The 18,975-nt window shown below is 41.3% G+C and overlaps 1 protein-coding gene across 1 annotated transcript in view; it reads right to left on the minus strand.

The window, feature by feature from the left end:
• Positions 1 to 10,016: 10,016 nt before the first annotated feature.
• Positions 10,017 to 18,975, minus strand: part of LOC149445872 (vomeronasal type-2 receptor 26-like) — a 48,356-nt gene continuing 39,397 nt past the window's right edge. Inside the window, exons 4-5 of the mRNA XM_089653319.1 lie at positions 15,751 to 15,874; positions 10,017 to 10,921 (exon numbers count right to left, since the gene is read on the minus strand). Of these exons, the coding sequence (XP_089509445.1) occupies positions 10,017 to 10,921; positions 15,751 to 15,874 (1,029 nt within the window). The remainder of the gene's footprint in view (positions 10,922 to 15,750; positions 15,875 to 18,975) is intronic.

Raw genomic sequence — 18,975 nt, forward strand, 5'->3', positions numbered from 1 at the left:
GACAGCACTAATGAGGTGTCACGGATAGGCGGCACTAATATGCAGCACTGATAGGCGGCACTGATAGGTGACACTGATGATGGGTACTGATAGACGGCACTGACTGGCATCACTGCTGGGCACTGACTGGCGGCACTGACTGGCACAACCGCTGGACACTGACTGGTGGCACTGACTGGCAGCACTGCTGGGCTGCACTGGTGGGTGGGCACAGGTGGGTGGCACTGGTGGGCACAGGTGGGTGGCACTGGTGGGCACAGGTGGGTGGGCACAGGTGGGTGGCACTGCTGGGCACAGGTAGGTGGCACTTCTGGGCACAGGTGGGTGACACTGCAGAGTGGCACAGGTGGGTGCACTGCTGGGCACAGGTGGGTGATCTGCTGGGCACAGGTGGGCGGAGCTAGTGGGTGCACTGCTGGGCCCAGGTGGGCGGAACTTGCGGGTGCCACTGCTGGGCACCGATCATCAGGGCACTGATCATCAGTGCCCTGATGATCGGTGCCGATCCTCGCTCTGACAACTGCCGGTTCTCGACAGTACTTTCCTCATGATCTGACAGCGTGAGGAAAGTGCAGCCGAGAACCGGCACTTGCATTTCCCTCTGATCAGCGTGTCATTGGACACCGCTGATCACGTGGTAAAAGGCCCTTGTGATTGGCCTTTTATCACATCACGTGATCAGCTGTGTCCGTAGGACACAGCGATCATGGTGATCGCCGGGTGCGCGCCCCCTGACAGATGGTCATTAAGGATCTGGAAAAGCGCATTCTGGGAGGACGTCATATGACGTCCACTCAGAACTGGCCGGCCGCAGTGCAGCCGTCATTCGGCTATCTGCGGTCGGCAACAAGTTAAAAAAGGCTACCCTGAAAAAGAAATAGAGAAGAGAATAATGGAAGTCCAAAATATGGAGAGGGAGTTGTTGATTGTGGACAAAAACAGAAAGGAAAATTTTGATAGTCAAATGGCAATTATTTCAGACTGTAATGTCCATCACAAGAAAATTGAGAAAATATTTTCCAAACATTGGTCTATCCTTAAAACTGACCCCGATCTGAATAAAATTTTGGGAGACAATCCAAAATTTATATATAGGAAGGCGCCCTCTCTTAGGACGAGACTAGTAAAAAATGTACTCGATCCGCCAGTTAAAAAGAAGAGTATCACATTTCTTGATCAAGTCGGTTTCTTCCCGTGTCGACACTGTTATGCATGCAGAGAAACAAAGGGTAAAAATGGCTAATTATGATGGAACGGTATACAAGATTAAGGATTTCATTTCATGCCACACAGAGGGAGTAGTATATGGCCTCGAATGTGAATGTGGTTATCAATATATAGGAAGAACAAAAAGGCCCTTGTGGAAACGCATGAGGGAACATGTGCAAAATATAAAAAAGGGGTTCCCTAAACATAGCGTTTCCCGGCACTTCCTTAAATAGCATAATAAAGACCCTTCAGGCCTGAAGTTTTGGGGTATACAGAAGTACGTAAGTCATTGGAGGGGGAGTAATAAAATTAAATCCCTGAGTCAAGCAGAATCCAGATGGATGTATATTATGCATACGCAGGCACCGTATGGTCTTAATATCGAGTTTGACCTCAATTGTTTTATTAGTGACTTTTAAAGTTTAAACTTTTTAAATAATTGTCGGCTCATCTGGTAACATAATTTTAGAATATGTAATATATATGGATTTTATTAATATAAGCTTGGTTAAAGTGATATTTGATGAGATATAAAGTTATTATTTGTAAACCCAAGCTATGGCTATTTGTGCATGTCACATTTAAATTTTATAACATACCATTCAAAAGATAAAATATTTTTTAAATAAATATTTAATGTATTTTATGATTATTTATTTAAATCATTTTTGTCGCTGTGTAGATAATACTCCTTTACCCCAGGGTTTTCTTTTCTTCTTTTTTTTTTTTTATTATTTTATTTTGTTTATTTTCAATTTTAAATTTTTTTTATATATATTTATTTTTATTATTTTTTATTTATTATATATATATTTTTTGGATATATATATCCTCCTAATATGCTAGTCTTTATTAAGATTTATTAAATAAAAATATTTTTTTATATTTCAATATTAATTTATACTAAAGTCTCAGGAGTCATATTAGTGTATTAATAAAGTTGTAAACTTGGTTTTTAAATGTTGGAGGATTTTAATTTAGTATATGTATGAATGTATAAATTATTTAAGGAAGGATATTGTAGGAGGAACTTTTTATTTCGGCACTAGTGTTCACCTATGGGGCAGGATAATATAGTCCTTATGTATGTGAGTGCTGGACTTCAACAAGATGTCTGCCATAAGTCCGCCCTCACTATAGAATTCAATGAGGCTTTTTCCTTATAAATACAATTGAGTCACCGGGGGGCGGTAACCCTGATGAAGTCACGACGCACTGGAACCCAGTGCATGCAGATTTACCCATAGGTTGTGATAAAAAATGCCTGTGAACCAAGAGGATAATGTGAATGTAACAATTTATGGTGTTTTACCCTTTCCAAATAAATATACTACACTATGGAAAGTTTTATGTATTTCTATGAGTCTGGAGTGGAGAATTAAGAGAGGAGAAGGAATAAGGAGTCTGCCAGAGGAGATTCTCGTCTGCTGTCCTGTACTGTTTTGTCCTGTTGTTGTTGACCCGGCCTGTCTGACTACTCTTTTGTCTCTTCCACCAGCTACACGCCATTGGCGGCAGCCATTACCGCAGCTGAGGTGTCTCGGGGGCCGCGACCTGGTTCCTGGCTGCGTCAAGTCCATCCCCACCATCAGGGGCCCTGGTGAAGGGCAGCCTGGGACTTAGACTCCGCACCCTGAGGGACTTCGGTCTGTGGGTGGTGGTTGTCGTCAGCCAGTGCGTTACATTGTTAGGCCTGCCTGTCCGTTCCTCGGCCCCTGCCCTGACAATATACCACTGAGATGGAAACAGCTTTGGGGCCCTGTGTGGGTCAAGGAGGGGAGGTGAGCAGGCATTGCTGCCATTTGGAGGATTTAATTTGCACCTAGAAGTGGAGATCACGTGTGTTTTTCAAAAAAAGCACAGAGTCACATGCATGGACATTTTTCTTTTTTCACTTATGATGTATATAACATGTGTGTGAATTAGACACTATTTTATGTGGATAATTGATATACTCTATAATTTTTTATTCACTAATTTATTCACATTTTTGTTGTATATTGGAATTTCTAATGATATGCACGGTATAATAGGTTTCTTCACAGTGTGTGTTGAACCACTAAAAGCATAATTATATTTGGTTGCACTATTTTTTTCTCCCATTAGAGGGAGGTATTAGTGTGTAATATATAGATTTGTCACAAAAGAATATGAAATTTATACTATTTTTTTTGAATGCACTTTAATTTTCTTTATTTATGTGATATAAGCGCTTCACTATTTTTTTCCTTTTGTTTGGACTTGTTGTTGTAAGTTGAGTGGCAGCAGCTGTGTAATAGTGATCAGTCCGTTGAGCGCAGGAGGATTTTTTACATTTTTTTCCTCATAGCTGATCTCCTCCATGCCTCTTATCAGTTTGGTTGCCCTTCTCTGTACTTTCTCCAGTTCCCCAATGTTCTTTTTGTGAATTGGTGCCCAAAACTGAACTGCATATTCCAGATGAGGTATAACTAACGATTTGTACTGGGGGGGGGGATGATATCTCTCTGTCTGGAGTCTATACCTCTCCTAATACAAGAGAGGATTTTGCTCGCTTTATAACCCGCAGCTTGGCATTGCATGTCATTATTAAGCTTGTGATCTCCCAGAACCCCCAGATCCTTCTCCACCATTGACCCCCCCAGATCCATTTTCCACCATTGACCCCCCCCCCATCCTTCTCCACCATTGAACCCCCCAGATCCTTCTCCACCATTGACCCCCCCAGGTTCTTTTCCACCATTGACCCCCCCGATCCTTCTCCACCATTGACCCCCCCAGATCCTTCACCACTGACCCCCCCAGATCCTTCTCCACCATTGACCCCCCAGATCCTTCTCCACCACTGACCCTCCCAGATCCTTCTCCACCACTGACCCCCCCAGATCCTTCTCCACCACTGACCCTCTAGATCCACCATTGACCCCACCAGATCCTTCTCCACCACTGACCCCCCCAGATCCTTCTCCACCATTGACCCCCCCAGATTCTTCTCTACCATTGATTCCCCCAGTTGTGCGCCTTGCTGCTGTCAAAGGACTGGGTTAGTCCAAAACACTAGAAGCAAAGAACACAAACAGAGGGCGCACCGGCCTAGTGCATTACATAATGACATTTACTGATAAAAGTAACAGATGGTGAATATATATATATATATATATATATATATATACACACACACACAGTATAGTTATAGTATATTGTTGTTTAGAATGCATTCACACCTAAGCAATGCATGACTGAGGAACATGCAGATTATCGAGGCTAATACTTACCAGCCAACTAATAAAACAACCACCCCTCAATCTTCCCCCACCTGAAATAACCACACGACTCTCCTTCTTTGGTGTCAAAACGGCCATAGCAGCCCATTTATTTAACATAACTATTACATAACAATGCATCAAGTACAATCAATGTATTAATTGACATTAATAATCCCAACCGGGTCCAAGGTCTTCGAAGGCACTGCTAATCACATCAAAATAACTTGGCTGTACCTGAAACCCATTGAGAAGGCCCCCCAGCCACTACTACACCGCCTCAGGGACAATGCTACAGCTACATAGTACCAAGTACAGTCCATTAACTACAACCTCACCAATGTAACCTCATAATTGGGAATGGACACCCATACCTACGATGGGTCCAACCCATAATCCTCAAAAATATCACTCCTTCAAAGACCCAGCGACCCCTGCCAGCTGCCATGACAAAAAGCTCAAGACAAGGACCCCAAGACACAAAATGCAAAGAAAAAAAAATAAAAATAAAAAAGAACCCCAAAAAAAAAACAAAACGGCAAAACAAACACGAAGGACAGAACCAGGAACTTGAAACAAAAACGAAAATGGGTCCAGGGCGGGCGGGAGAAACCTCACCAGTGCTGGCACAAGCTCCGACCGAGCCTCGACAAGTCCCAACCCCTCTCCTCATCCTGGAAAGACCTCCCTCTTCACTCAAAAATGCCAATCAGGTGAGCCACCACCCATACCAAATGCCTATACTCAGGGGCGGACTGACCATTTGAGCACTTGTGCACTGCCCGAGGGCACGAGTCAGTAGGGGGCCCCATGAAATGCCCCTGGTACCTTTTTTATAGGCTTTTTTTAGTGTGGGCAAGGACACAGGGGCCCCTATTGCCTGGGGGCCCCATGAGTTGTCAGTCCGCCCCTGCCTATACTCCCACCCTATTAGAATCTCCGCCTCATCTGCAAGCCCCATTCATGCTGGCCCTCCCCTTAGTTTTGCTCAGTTCCAGGCCATCTGCTGAATTGTTAGCACAATTCTTGCCGCAGTTCCAAATTGTGCTAAAATTGTGTTAAAATACGCAGTGCACCTTTGGGTGCCATTCATTGTTAATGGCACCCCAAATGCACTTAGCAGACATGCATTTTGCTGCACATTTTGTCATTTGACAAATACGCTATCAACGCACCAAAATGCGCCTTGAAGAAACACACAACACCCCATGCCCACAAAAGGTTTCCTTTTCGCTTTTTGGGGCCTTTTTAATGCACATTTTGGTGCAGTTTTTAACAAACATTTGGCTGCTTTTTTGAAAAAATGTGAGTTAAAATTTTTATGTGCATTTTGGTGCTTTTTTAACAAGTATTGTGGCTAATTTTTTAATTGCGTTTTTGTGCGTGTTCTGGAAAATGCATGTCATGTTTGCGGTGCCATTATTTGTTCATGGCACCCAAAAGTGGCCAGCAGATGTGCCGTTTGCCAAAATATGCATAAAAACCAAATGAAAATTCACTTTAACCTCTTCACGCCGGCCGAACGCAAATGTGCGGCTTCCCGGCATCTGGGCCTAGACACCAAGCGACCGCACATTTGCGTTCTATTATAAAAGGACATATGTGCCGAGAGCGCGCTCCCTGCACACACGTTCGGTACTCACGGAAAGATCCCGATCTCCTCTTTCGATCGGGACCTTTCCCAATCATGTGACTGCCATGACGGCATGCCACGATGGTCACATGACCCTAAACCTCGCCCCGTTTTCTGAAACCCTTAACCACCTGTCAGTGCTGAACAGTGCCACGTGCCAGTGCCCATCAGTGCCACATCAATGCCACATATCAGTGCCCATCTGAGATGCCTTTCAGTGTCACCCATCAGTGCCAGTCAGTGCCACCTATCAATGCCAATCAGTGCCACCTATCAGTGCTGCCAATCAGTGCCACCTATCAGTGCCAGTCAGTGCCGCCTATCAGTGCCAGTCAGTGCCGCCTATCAGTGTGCATCAGTGCCACCTATCAGTGCCCGTCAGTGCTGCCTATCAGTGCCAGTCAGTGCTGCCTATCAGTGCCAGTCAGTGCCGCCTAACAGTGCCAGTCAGTGCCGCCTATCAGTGCCATATATCAGTGCCATATATCAGTGCTGCCTTTCAGTGCCCATCAGTGATACCTGTCAATGCCCATCAGTGCCACCTACCAGTGCCTCCTCATCAGTGCCCATCAGTGCCACCTATCAGTGCCCATCACTGCAGCCTCATTAGCGCACATCAGTGAAGGAGAAAAATCACTTATTTACAAAATTTTATAACAAAAACTAAGAAAAAATGTTTATTTTTTCAAAATTTTCAGCGGTTTTTGGTTTGTTTAAGAAAGAATAAAAAACCCCGAAGTGATTAAATACCAAAAGAGTCACATGACTCTAAACTCTGCCCCACCTCCCGGCTTCTGAAACTCTTAAAGGGCCGGGAGGCACCGGCGTGAAGGGGTTAAAAAAGTGCCAAAATATGTGGTATGAAAAGTGGCAAAATGTGCGTTACAAACCACACCAAAGTGCATGTTTAAATAGCCTGTGCCAAAATGTGTGTAAAAGCTCATCAATATGTGTTTAGAAAAATGCTAAAATGCTCATTAAAAAGACCCACGGCATTAAAAAAATACAACATGTTAAAAAGCAGCAAAATGCATGTAAATAATGCTAAAATGTACAGTAAAAAGGAGCCAAAATACACATTTAGGGCTGGTTCACGCAATAGAAACACAGTCCAGATGCGTGTTTTTGACGTGTTCTGGTGCATTTTTTATGTGTTTTTTTATGCCTTTTTGATGCATTCCAGTGTGTTTTTTATGTACTACAGTTCATTTTTCCCTCTCTCTTTTTCTTCAATTTAACCCATTGGCGCCAACTCATCCCGGCCCTTTAAGAGTTTCAGAAGTCGAGAGGCGGGGCTGGGTTTTAAGGTCATGTGACCACCATGATTCGCCATCACGGCAGTCACATGATCGGGAAAGGTCCCGATCGAAAGAGGAGATCGGGACCTTTCCGTGAGTAGCGGACATGTGTGCTGGGAGCGGGCAGGGCGCCTGCTCTCAGCACATATGTTTTTCTTAATTGCACGCAAATGTGCGGCCGCTTGGCGTCAAGGCCCAGACTCCGGGAGGCTGCACATTTGCGTGTGTCCGGCACAAAGAGATTAAATAGGGACATGTGCATTCCAGTGTGTTTTTGGTGTGTTCCAGTGTATTCTGGTGCATTTGGTATGCGTTTTACCGCGTTCCAGTACAGTTCTGTGCAGAAAACTGCAGCCTGTCCTACTTTTTTTTTTCTGCATCCGGAACGCACTGGAACTGCAAGCGCTGATGTGAACTTTGACATTGACCACCATATCACCTACTTTCTGTGCGTTTTGGATGCAGAAAAAAAGCAACTGAAACACATGTATGTGCCAAAATGTAGCAGTGGTCAGTGCTTATTATTTTCATGTCATTGCGTGGTCTTTGTAACTTTGGTTTCACTATTTAGACTCGGGTGATCTGTAATCACACAATTATCTCAGATCACATGCAGCCCCTTCGTCTTCTACACTGATTTCTCCTCTCTTCTCCTTCTGAGAACACATGTACTCTACTTCATAATCAGGGGGACAGAGGAGACGACTTTTCCCTGAGAACTGAAATGAGATAAATTATCTCTGCTTAATAAACGTACACCGTAATAGGAGAGCAGAGGGACTGGCAGGATCTCCGGGGATTTCACACAAAGGAAGCCATACAAAGAGAACTTGAGACTTTTCCATAAAAGTACATAGGTGTCCATTTATGAACCAGCGGTAATAGATCGCTGCTCAGTTCTCTGGCATTCTCGGAGAACACAGTTCTCCTGTGAATGCAGTTTATGAAGCAGTTCTCCGAACGAAGGGAGAACGATCTCCAAATGCTGGAGAATGGTCTACAAACTCTGGAAAACGGCTGATTTTACTATAATCTCGCGAGATTACAGTAAAAGATCAGTTTACTAAGCAGAGGTAAATTATCTCTGCTTAGTTTGTGGTCCCTCTGATTCTCCAGCTCTGGACTGGAGAATCTGGAGGGAGAACACAGATCTCCAGAGAAGGGCTGACATGATCTCCCGAGTGTCATAAACTGTGAATGATCAGAGAATAGCTGAGATCCGTTGAATCGCAGCTATTCTCTGTGTCATAAACGGACACCATAGTACAGCCAGCACCTATCAATGGAACACAGCCTAGTTCACTCATTTAAGACAATTAAATGATTAAAGAAAAGGAAAAGCAGAAGGAAAGAAGAGTAATGCCGGCCATAGACAGGTCGAAAATCGACCGATTTTCACACCATTAGTGGGTTAATTGGTTGGCCATTTTTCAGAGTTTTGGCACATTTTTTTTATTGGTCATGTTGGAAAATTTGTGGCTGATTTTGACGATCGGCCGATTTTCCTGGCAATGATGGGCAAATTGGCGGATCATTTTACTGATAAAAAAATCTGCACATGAGCCGTGACCTGCAAGAAGAAGAATAAGAAGAAAAAGAAGAAGAAGAAGAAGAAAAAGAAGAATAAAAAGAAGAAAAGAAGAGAAGAAGAAAAAGAAGAAAAAGAAGAAGAAAATGAAGAAGAAGAAAAATAAGAAGAAGAATTCCAGTCCGCTATTATATTTTATATGAAAAGTCTTGCGGTTGTAACAATGCATCCATTTGTATCCGAATAAAAACATATGCATCCAAAATGGATACAAATGGATACATTGTTGCAACTGCAAGATTTTTCATGCAGAATATAATAGCGGAGCTCTCTGCAAGGGACAGAAGTAATTATGGGGTTAAATGCCAGCCGTAGACGGGACAAAAATCGGCCTATTTCTTTACCATTGGTGGTAACGTCGGCCAATTGAACGACCGATTTTTCATTTTTTTTTTTTTTAAAACGGCAAGTTTTTGACCCGTCTATGGCCTGCTTTAAGAACCAGGGGGTTGGTTGGGTATAGTGGCCAAAGGACAGGCCGGCATAAGCCATCATTGGGGAAAGTCAAAGTACGCAGTCAAGGTTCCAGTAACGACTGGTCAAAATGTTGTGGTAAACAGTGGTCCACCCATGGCTGCCAAACCTTTAGGTGTTTCGGGATATGATCTAGTATTGTGCCCTCAATTAGAATGGAATTACTTTTTCAAACAGAAACCACATTTACCGTTAGAAATATGTTTACGTATAAACAAGTATCCCTCCAGCTACTTCAAATCTCCTCCTCTTTTACATTTCTACATATTGTATAGTAAAATGGGCCTTTGGAACACTTTTTCACCCATCCCTGTCTGCCCCTATAACCACTTCTCTTTCAACCTCTTTGTACCATGTGAAATTATTATATTTTTTTTCTAACAAACCTTACATATAGTTACATATAGTTAGTCTGGCTGAAAAAGGACAAAAGTCCATCCAGTTCAACCATAGTTGCATAACAAGTTATTATTACTGTTTATAAACAAATAGTTTTTGTTCAATAACGTGTAAGTAATGAATGGAAAAGAAAAAAGAGTCTACATTTTATGAAGATTTAAGATATTGGCTATTTAAGGTTTTTTGTTTCCAAGTAGACATGCCTGAGTGTTCAAGCTGGGCTTAAATAGAATTAGAAAACATTTGGGGAAAAATATGCAACCTAGAAGTCCAGCACTTGAGGCCAATATAGCGAATATCTCCACAGCCACCATGTATTTCCCTCTGGTGCTCAGATAGGCCGGGATCATGCTAATCCAGACACTGCAGAACACCAGCATGCTGAAGGTGATGTATTTGGCCTCATTAAAACTGTCCGGTAATGTCCTCACCATGAAAGCCAGAAGAAAACTCACAGCTGCCAGAAACCCCATATAACCCAACACAGAGTAGAACCCGATAACAGACCCTTCATTACACTGAATGACGATCTTGTCCTGATAAGAGTGAGTGTCCATTTCCTGAAAAGGATGAGATACAGACATCCAAATGAGACATATTATTACTTGAATGGATGAACACACGGACACTATGGAATTGGCCAGTGTGGCTCCAAGCCATTTCCTCCAGTAGCTGCCAGGTTTGGTGGCTCTGAAAGCGATGTAAACAATGATTGTTTTAGCCAGAAGAGAGGAGATGGCTATGGAGAAGATGACTCCAAATGTCATGACACGGAGTATACAGGTTATATCCAGTGGCTGGCCAAGGAACAAGAACACACAGAGGAAGCTCAACAAGATGGAGACAAGGAGAACAAAACTCAAGTTTCTATTGTTGGCTTTAACGATGGGAGTGTTCAGATAATATATAAATATCCCCACCACTAAGAAAGTCACAATGCAGAGTGAGACGGAAATGAATATAAATATTATAGAGATATCATCTGTGTAAGAAAGAAATTCCAGACGTTTTGGAATACACCGATCCTTCTTCTCGTTGGGCCATTCTTCTTCTGTGCATTTCATGCAGCTCTTACTGTCTGCCAAAGAGCAACAAATATTATTGTTTTTTTTTTAAATAATTAAACTGTAGTTTTAAGGAGGCAAATACTTCTTCCATTGTGAATCAGTGCAAATTTGATTTTGACATATACAGTGAAGGAAATGCGTATTTGCTCCCCTGCTGATTTTGAATGTTTGCCCACTGACAAAGAAATGATCGGTCTAAAAATCGAATGTTCGGTGTATTGTAACACTGAGAGACAGAATACAACAACAAATTCAGCAGAAATGCGTCTAACAAATGATGACTGATCTGCATGTTCATGAGGGAAAGAAGGATTTGATCCCCTATCATTCAGCAGGATTTCTGGCTCCCAGGTGTCTTTCATACAGGTAACAAGCTGAGATTAGAAGCAGTCTCTTAAAGGGAGTGCTGCTAATCTCACTGTGTTACCTGTATAAAAGACACCTGTCCACAGGAGCAATCAAACCATCAGATTCCAAACTCTCCACCATGGCAAAGACCAAAGAGCTGTCCAAGGATGTCAGGGACAAGATTGTAGACCTACACAAGGCTGGACTGGGCTACCAAACTATGGCCAAGCAGCTTGGTGAGAAGGTGACAACAGTTGGTGCAATCATTCACAAATGGAAGAAACACAAAACAAGTGTCAGTCTCCCTAGGTCTGGTGCACCATGCAAGATCTCACCTCGTGGAGTGTCAATGATCATGAGAACAGTGAGGAATCATCCCAGAACTACACGTGAGGATCTTGTCAATGATCTCCAGGCAGCTGGGACCGCAGTCACCAAGAAAATAATTGGTAACACACTACGTCAACAAGGACTGAAATCCTGCAGTGCCCGCAAGGTCCCTCTGCTCAAGAAAGCACATGTCCAGGCCCGTCTGAAGTCTGCCACTGAATATCTGAATGATGCAGAGGAGGACTGGTGGGAAGTGTTGTGGTCAGATGAGACCAAAATTGAGCTCTTTGGCATCAACTCAACTCGCCGTGTTTGGAGGAGGAGGAATGCTGCCCATGACCCCAAGAACACCATCCCAACTGTGAAACATGGTGGTGGAAACATTCTGCTTTGGGGGTGTTTTTCTGCTAAGGGGACAGGACAACTGACAGCATCAACGGGACGATGGACGGGGCAATGTACCATCAAATCTTGGGTGGAAACCTTCTTCCCTCAGTCAGGGCATTGAAAATGGGTCATGGATGGGTGTTCCAACATGACAATGACCCAAAACAAACGGCCAAGGCAACAAAGGAGTGGCTCAAGAAGAAGCACATTAAGGTCCTGGAGTGGCCTAGCCAGTCTCCAGACCTTCATCCGATTGAAAATCTGTGGAGGGAGCTGAAAGTTCGAGTTGCCAAACGTCAGCCACCAAACCTTAATAACTTGGAGAGGATCTGCCAAGAGGAGTGGGCCAAAATCCCTCCTGAGATGAGTGCGAACCTGGGGGCCAACTCCAGGAAACATCTGACCTCTGTAATTGCCAACAAGGGATTTGTCACCAAGTACTAAGTCATGTTTTGTGAAGGGGATCAAATCCTTCTTTCCCTCATGAACATGCAGATCAGTCATCATTTGTTAGACGCATTTCTGCTGAATTTGTTGTTGTATTCTGTCTCTCAGTGTTACAATACCCCGAACATTCGATTTTTACACCGATCATTTCTTTGTGAGGGGCGAATATTCAACATCAGCCGGGGAGCAAATACGCATTTCCTTCACTGTAATTCCCATGTAATAGAAAATTCAATTCAATTAAAAGCACCTAGTATAACTATCTGAATCTTAGTATAAGCCTCTTAGGATACTTCTACAGGAGCACTCAGACGGGTAGAGGAACAAACAGCATTTTGAACCAATCAGGCTCTGCTAAATAAATCCACCTGAAGACCTTTTCTGGCACTTTTTGTTGACAAGTAAATATCAATACTTTTAGCTAGAAAATACTTTTTTTTTTTTTTAGCAGGGACCCTAGAGAATAAAGTGGTGACTGTTGCAATTTTTTATGTCACGTGGTATTTGCGCAGCGGTTTTTCAAGTGCAATTGTTTGGGAAAAAATACACTTTAACCATTTTCCTACTGCCCTATAGCTGATATGTGCTACAGGGCGGCAGGGGTGTGCAAAATCACATATATATATTCCTGTGCCGCTATTCGCAGGCTCAGCTGTCAATCACCGGGTCCCCAGGTGATTATTCGCCGGCACCTGTTGATTGTGGAGCATTACCGACAAAGGGAGAGAACTGTATGTAAACAATACAGTTCTCTCCTCTGTCATCTCCTGCACACTGCTTTGCATAGCAGAGCCATACAAAGCAGCGTGCTTACAGTTGAAAGCACAGCACACAGTAAAACAGCACACAGTTAACCCTTTGATCGCCCCAGATGATAACCCCTTCCAGTGCCATTAGTACAGTGTCAGTGCTTTTTATTAGCACTGATCATTGTATTGGTGTCAGTGGGGGTGTGAGTGACATCAAGTCAGGTCCCCCCCCAGTGTCAGAATGCCCGTTGCAGTCCCACAGTCCCGCTATAAGTCGCTGATCGCCGCCATTACTAGTAAATATATATATTGTTAATAACAATATTTCCTCCCCCACGTGCCTCTTCCCCTGACATCTACATCAAGATCAACCATCATCCCGTCCCTGCATGCCAAGGTGATAGTTGTAATCCTGGATTCTGAAGTCTCCTTTTGGCCCCACATCCAATCCCTGTCCAAAGCTTGCCACCTCAACCTCCGCAACATCTCCAAGATACGCCTCTTCCTAACCAATGACACCAGAAAGCTTCTTACTCACTCCCCGGTCACCTCCGACTACTGCAACTCCCTCCTCATTGGATGACCTTCACATAGGCTATCTGCCCTCCATGAGCCAGGCCCATCCACCTTACCAGCCATTCACCCTTCTCCAGTAGTGTATTTAGGTGTTGTGCTGCCCTAGGCAACACAAAAATCATCTGCCCCCACAGACACCGACCAACACCCCCCCTTCCCCCTCCCACGGAGAGAGCCTGACATTGACCAACAACACCTCTGCCTTCCATCTGGGAGAGCCTTCCACTACCCCCTTCCCTTTGATAGAGAGAAAGACACCCATATTCACAGCTCCTGACATCCTGGAAAAGAGAGTCAGGCTATACATACACCATCAAGCAGCCCGCAGCCTCTCTCAGATCCCACCTGGTTCCCATGGTGTGCGTGTCTCTTCTTCCATCCCTTCTTCTGGGGAGGGGAGCTGCCCCCCTGAAAAATGCCGCCCTAGGCAAGTGCCTTGTTTGCCTTGTGGTAAATACGCCCCTGCCCTTCTCTGCCGATCCCTACATTGGCTTCCATTCATCCAATGAATTAAATTCAAAATACTAACAATAATTTACTTACAAAGCCATCCACAACTCTGCACCCAGCTACATCACCAACCTGGTGTCAAAATACCAACCAAATCACACTCTTCGTTCCTCCCAAGACCTCCTGCTCTCTAGTCACCTCCTCCCATACTCGCCTCCAGGACTTCTCCAGAGCCTCTCCCATTTTCTGGAACTCCCTACCCCAATCTGTCCGACTATCTCCTTCTCTGTCTACTTTTAGCTGATCCCTTGAAATGTATCTCTTCAGCGAGACCTATCCTGTCCCCACCTAACAATTGTCCATTAGCCCATCCCCCCTCAGTGATTACCTTTTGTATCTCTTGACCCTCCCTCTTAGATTGTAAGCTCTAACAAGCAGGGCCCTCTGATTCCTAATGTACTAAATTGTACTGCCTGCCCTTATGTTGTAAAGTGCTGTGTAAACCGTCAGCACTATATATATCCTGTATAATAATAATAATAAAAATAACATGGAGGACTTAGAAAGCATACTTGGACAGTGTGTGGGGTGTACTTCCATATGGGACAAAATCTGAATGGGGAGTTTTTTCAAGGTCTATATATATTGTGGGAACTCGCTTCAAAGTGGTAGAGCTTTTAAACGCACACAGCTACTCGCTTTCTTTTTTAAGGCCTTTTTTAGCCCACTTTTATTTAAATGAAAGTTCAAAACAGAAGTTTCCCACACAGGGGTATCGATCATCCACATAAACAAAATTCAGCCTCCTGGCTCTCTCAGATATACAATCTTCCACTGGCCTTCCTCTTCAGGCTTACGTCTGACTCCTGCAGACCCTTTCAAAAACCATGGCTCTTGCACACAGCTGGCCACTAGCACATAGCTACTACCAAGCAGCTCCTTGCCGCTTTTGGCTTCCACCTCGCCTTGGTGGAGCCCTCCTGACTCCTATCTGCCGGGGTGGAGCCCTCCTGACTCCTATCTGCCGGGGTGGAGCCCTCCTGGCTCCTGTCTCCCGGGGTGGAGCCCTCCTGGCTCCTGTCTGCCGGGGTGGAGCCCTCCTGGCTCCTGTCTGCCGGGGTGGAGCCCTCCTGGCTCCTGTCTGCCGAGGTGGAGCCCTCCTGGCTCCTGTCTGCCGGGGTGGAGCCCTCCTGGCTCCTGTCTGCCGGGGTGGAGCCCTCCTGGCTCCTGTCTGCCGGGGTGGAGCCCTCCTGGCTCCTGTCTGCCGGGGTGGAGCCCAGAACCCTGGTCCTGACTCTATCTAAAGGCCATCACACACCTGTGCAATCAGTCTCCTGGTCCCAGGATTGGAGATTTCATCCCTCCCAGATCTCTTTGAAATCTCCAGGCTCCAGATCCCAAAACAGACCTAACAAAGAAAGGAGGAAAATGAAAAGCCACTTTCCTCCGTATCAAACACTTAGCCTGGAGCCCCTCAACCTGCCTTGTTGAGAATCCTGGGTGACAGATTGCCATACTGTCACAATATATATATAGAAAAGAATACAATATACCGGTGGTGGTGGATATCTCCCCCTCTGCACACGGGACACAGTCATAGCAGCACGGGTGCATAGACAATCCTGCCATTTTTCTGGTTCCTGGTTCACAATTGGCCGAGCATTGAGATTTTGGCTTCTAAACATCAGTAAAAGAAAAAAAAACTTGGTTTAAAACTTTGATAGACTGTATTCTTCACTGCGTCAAGAAAACGTGAGATAATAGGGGTTGGTTTACTAAAGACAACTAGACTGCACGCTCTGTAGGGAAGTTGCACATTGCACGGGAATTTCCCCAAAGCCGGGTGAATGTGGCAAAAATAAATTTTTCAGGAAAAAAAAATAAAGACACCCAATCGTCCAAGAATAATAAAAGCAGTAGCAATGTTTGCTTACACATGATTGGATGATGGAAGTCAGCAGAGAGTAACCTCACTCACTAAGCTCTGGAGAAAATTCCCATGCAAGGTGCAGCTTCCCTTGCAAAGTGAACAGTCTATTTGCCTTTAGTAAATCAACCCAATTGCTTACTGTGTGGGTTATGGACTATTGTTACATTCTAATCACCATGGAATATACTTTGTTACACCTTTAACCACTTGCTGACCACATAACCTAGTTCTACAGAAGCAGAGTGGCTCTCCTGCACTGCTTCACGTACCCAGAACGTGATCCGGCACTTCCACAGGTAGAGGGCACACACGCGTGCTGCCGGCAATCCGTCTGTGCTGAGATTACCCGCGTGGAAGAAAAATATAGTTGAAGTATATTTTACAAATATTCTTCCCAGATATATTGACATATATTTGAAGTACTACAAAAAATACATATTTCAATACATACATACATATATATATATATATATATATATTATGTTGCTTTTTTATTGCAAAATATATGAAAAATAATTTTAAAAATACATTTTCAAATATACTGTATGTCTTGAAATGCCACAATTTTGGCCGTATGCAATATATTTCAAAATATATTTCAATAATTAAATATATATATATATATATATATATATATATATATAATTATTATTATTTTATTTTTTTATATATATGTATATTTTTTTTATATTATTATTATACAGGATTTATATTATTATTATTATACAGGATTTATATATTATTATTATTATTATAATACAGAATTTATATTATTATTATTATTATACAGGATTTATATATTATTATTATTATACAGGATTTATATTATTATTATACAGGATTTATATATTACTATACAGGATTTATATATTATTATACAGGATTTATATATTATTATTATACAGGATTTATATTATTATTATACAGGATTTATATATTATTATGCAGGATTTATATATTATTATTATACAGGATTTATATTATTATTATACAGGATTTATATATTATTATTATTATTATTATTATTATACAGGATTTATATATTATTATTATACAGGATTTATATATTATTATTATTATTATACAGGATTTATATATTATTATTATTATACAGGATTTATATTATTATTATACAGGATTTATATATTACTATACAGGATTTATATATTATTATTATACAGGATTTATATATTATTATTATACAGGATTTATATTATTATTATACAGGATTTATATATTATTATGCAGGATTTATATATTATTATTATACAGGATTTATATATTATTATTATACAGGATTTATATATTATTATTATTATTATAATACAGAATTTATATTATTATTATTATACAGGATTTATATATTATTATTATTATACAGGATTTATATATTATTATGCAGGATTTATATATTATTATTATACAGGATTTATATATTATTATTATACAGGATTTATATATTATTATTATTATTATAATACAGAATTTATATTATTATTATTATACAGGATTTATATATTATTATTATTATACAGGATTTATATTATTATTATACAGGATTTATATATTACTATACAGGATTTATATATTATTATACAGGATTTATATATTATTATTATACAGGATTTATATTATTATTATACAGGATTTATATATTATTATTATACAGGATTTATATTATTATTATACAGGATTTATATATTATTATTATACAGGATTTATATATTATTATTATTATTATTATACAGGATTTATATATTATTATTATTATACAGGATTTATATTATTATTATACAGGATTTATATATTACTATACAGGATTTATATATTATTATACAGGATTTATATATTATTATTATACAGGATTTATATATTATTATTATACAGGATTTATATATTATTATTATACAGGATTTATATTATTATTATACAGGATTTATATATTATTATGCAGGATTTATATATTATTATTATACAGGATTTATATATTATTATTATACAGGATTTATATATTATTATTATACAGCATTTATGTAGCGCCAACAGTTTGCTCAGCTCTTTACAATATAACGGGAGACAATACAGCATCAATACAGTTCAATACAAGAGGGTTAGGAGGGCCCTGATCCTGGGACATCAGTGCCCCACTACGTACCCGGCATCAGACGGCGAGTATACTTCGTGTGAGTGAGACACACAGAGGAGGCTGTCCCACGGATTTAATATAACGGCTGCAAATTTTAACAAAGCGAGTTTTATTGTACACATTGTGAGTGCATCTGCATATGGGGCACTAAATAAACACACATTTTATGAAAACGATAAGGCACTATGTATGTTTTTCTCTTTTAATGTTTAAACGAGGATTAATTGGAATAAAGAGCAAAGGAACGGAGAGAAACCCTGCAGGGCAGGGAGGGAGAAATCCCGGCACCAGCATACTATCAAAGCCCGACTGAGGAGTACACAGAGGTCATCTGAGGCTCATCCCATCCTAAAGGATTTGATCACATTATCCAGCAAATCACCTTTAATTAAAGTATAAAGCTTTAATTAAGCCTTTAATTAGGCAAAAAAGGAGGTGAGCATATTTGAATGGTATTTTTTGGAAGAACAGAGTGAAATAAACACGAGGAGTAATTTAATCACATTGGGACAATATATATATATATTAATTAATGTCTGGCTCTTCATATATATGTATTTATATATTTATATATTATTTATATATAATTCATTGTTCTAATTGATTTATGATTTATAATATGGTAATATTACACTTAAATTAATTTAGGCACAGTGGATCACATTATAAAATTGGTATATTATTATAAATATTAGTGCATTT

This window comes from Staurois parvus, unplaced genomic scaffold (genome assembly GCF_062004578.1).
Source record: "Staurois parvus isolate SC_StPar_1 unplaced genomic scaffold, SC_StPar_1.0 ptg000706l, whole genome shotgun sequence".
NCBI classification, from domain to species: domain Eukaryota; kingdom Metazoa; phylum Chordata; class Amphibia; order Anura; family Ranidae; genus Staurois; species Staurois parvus.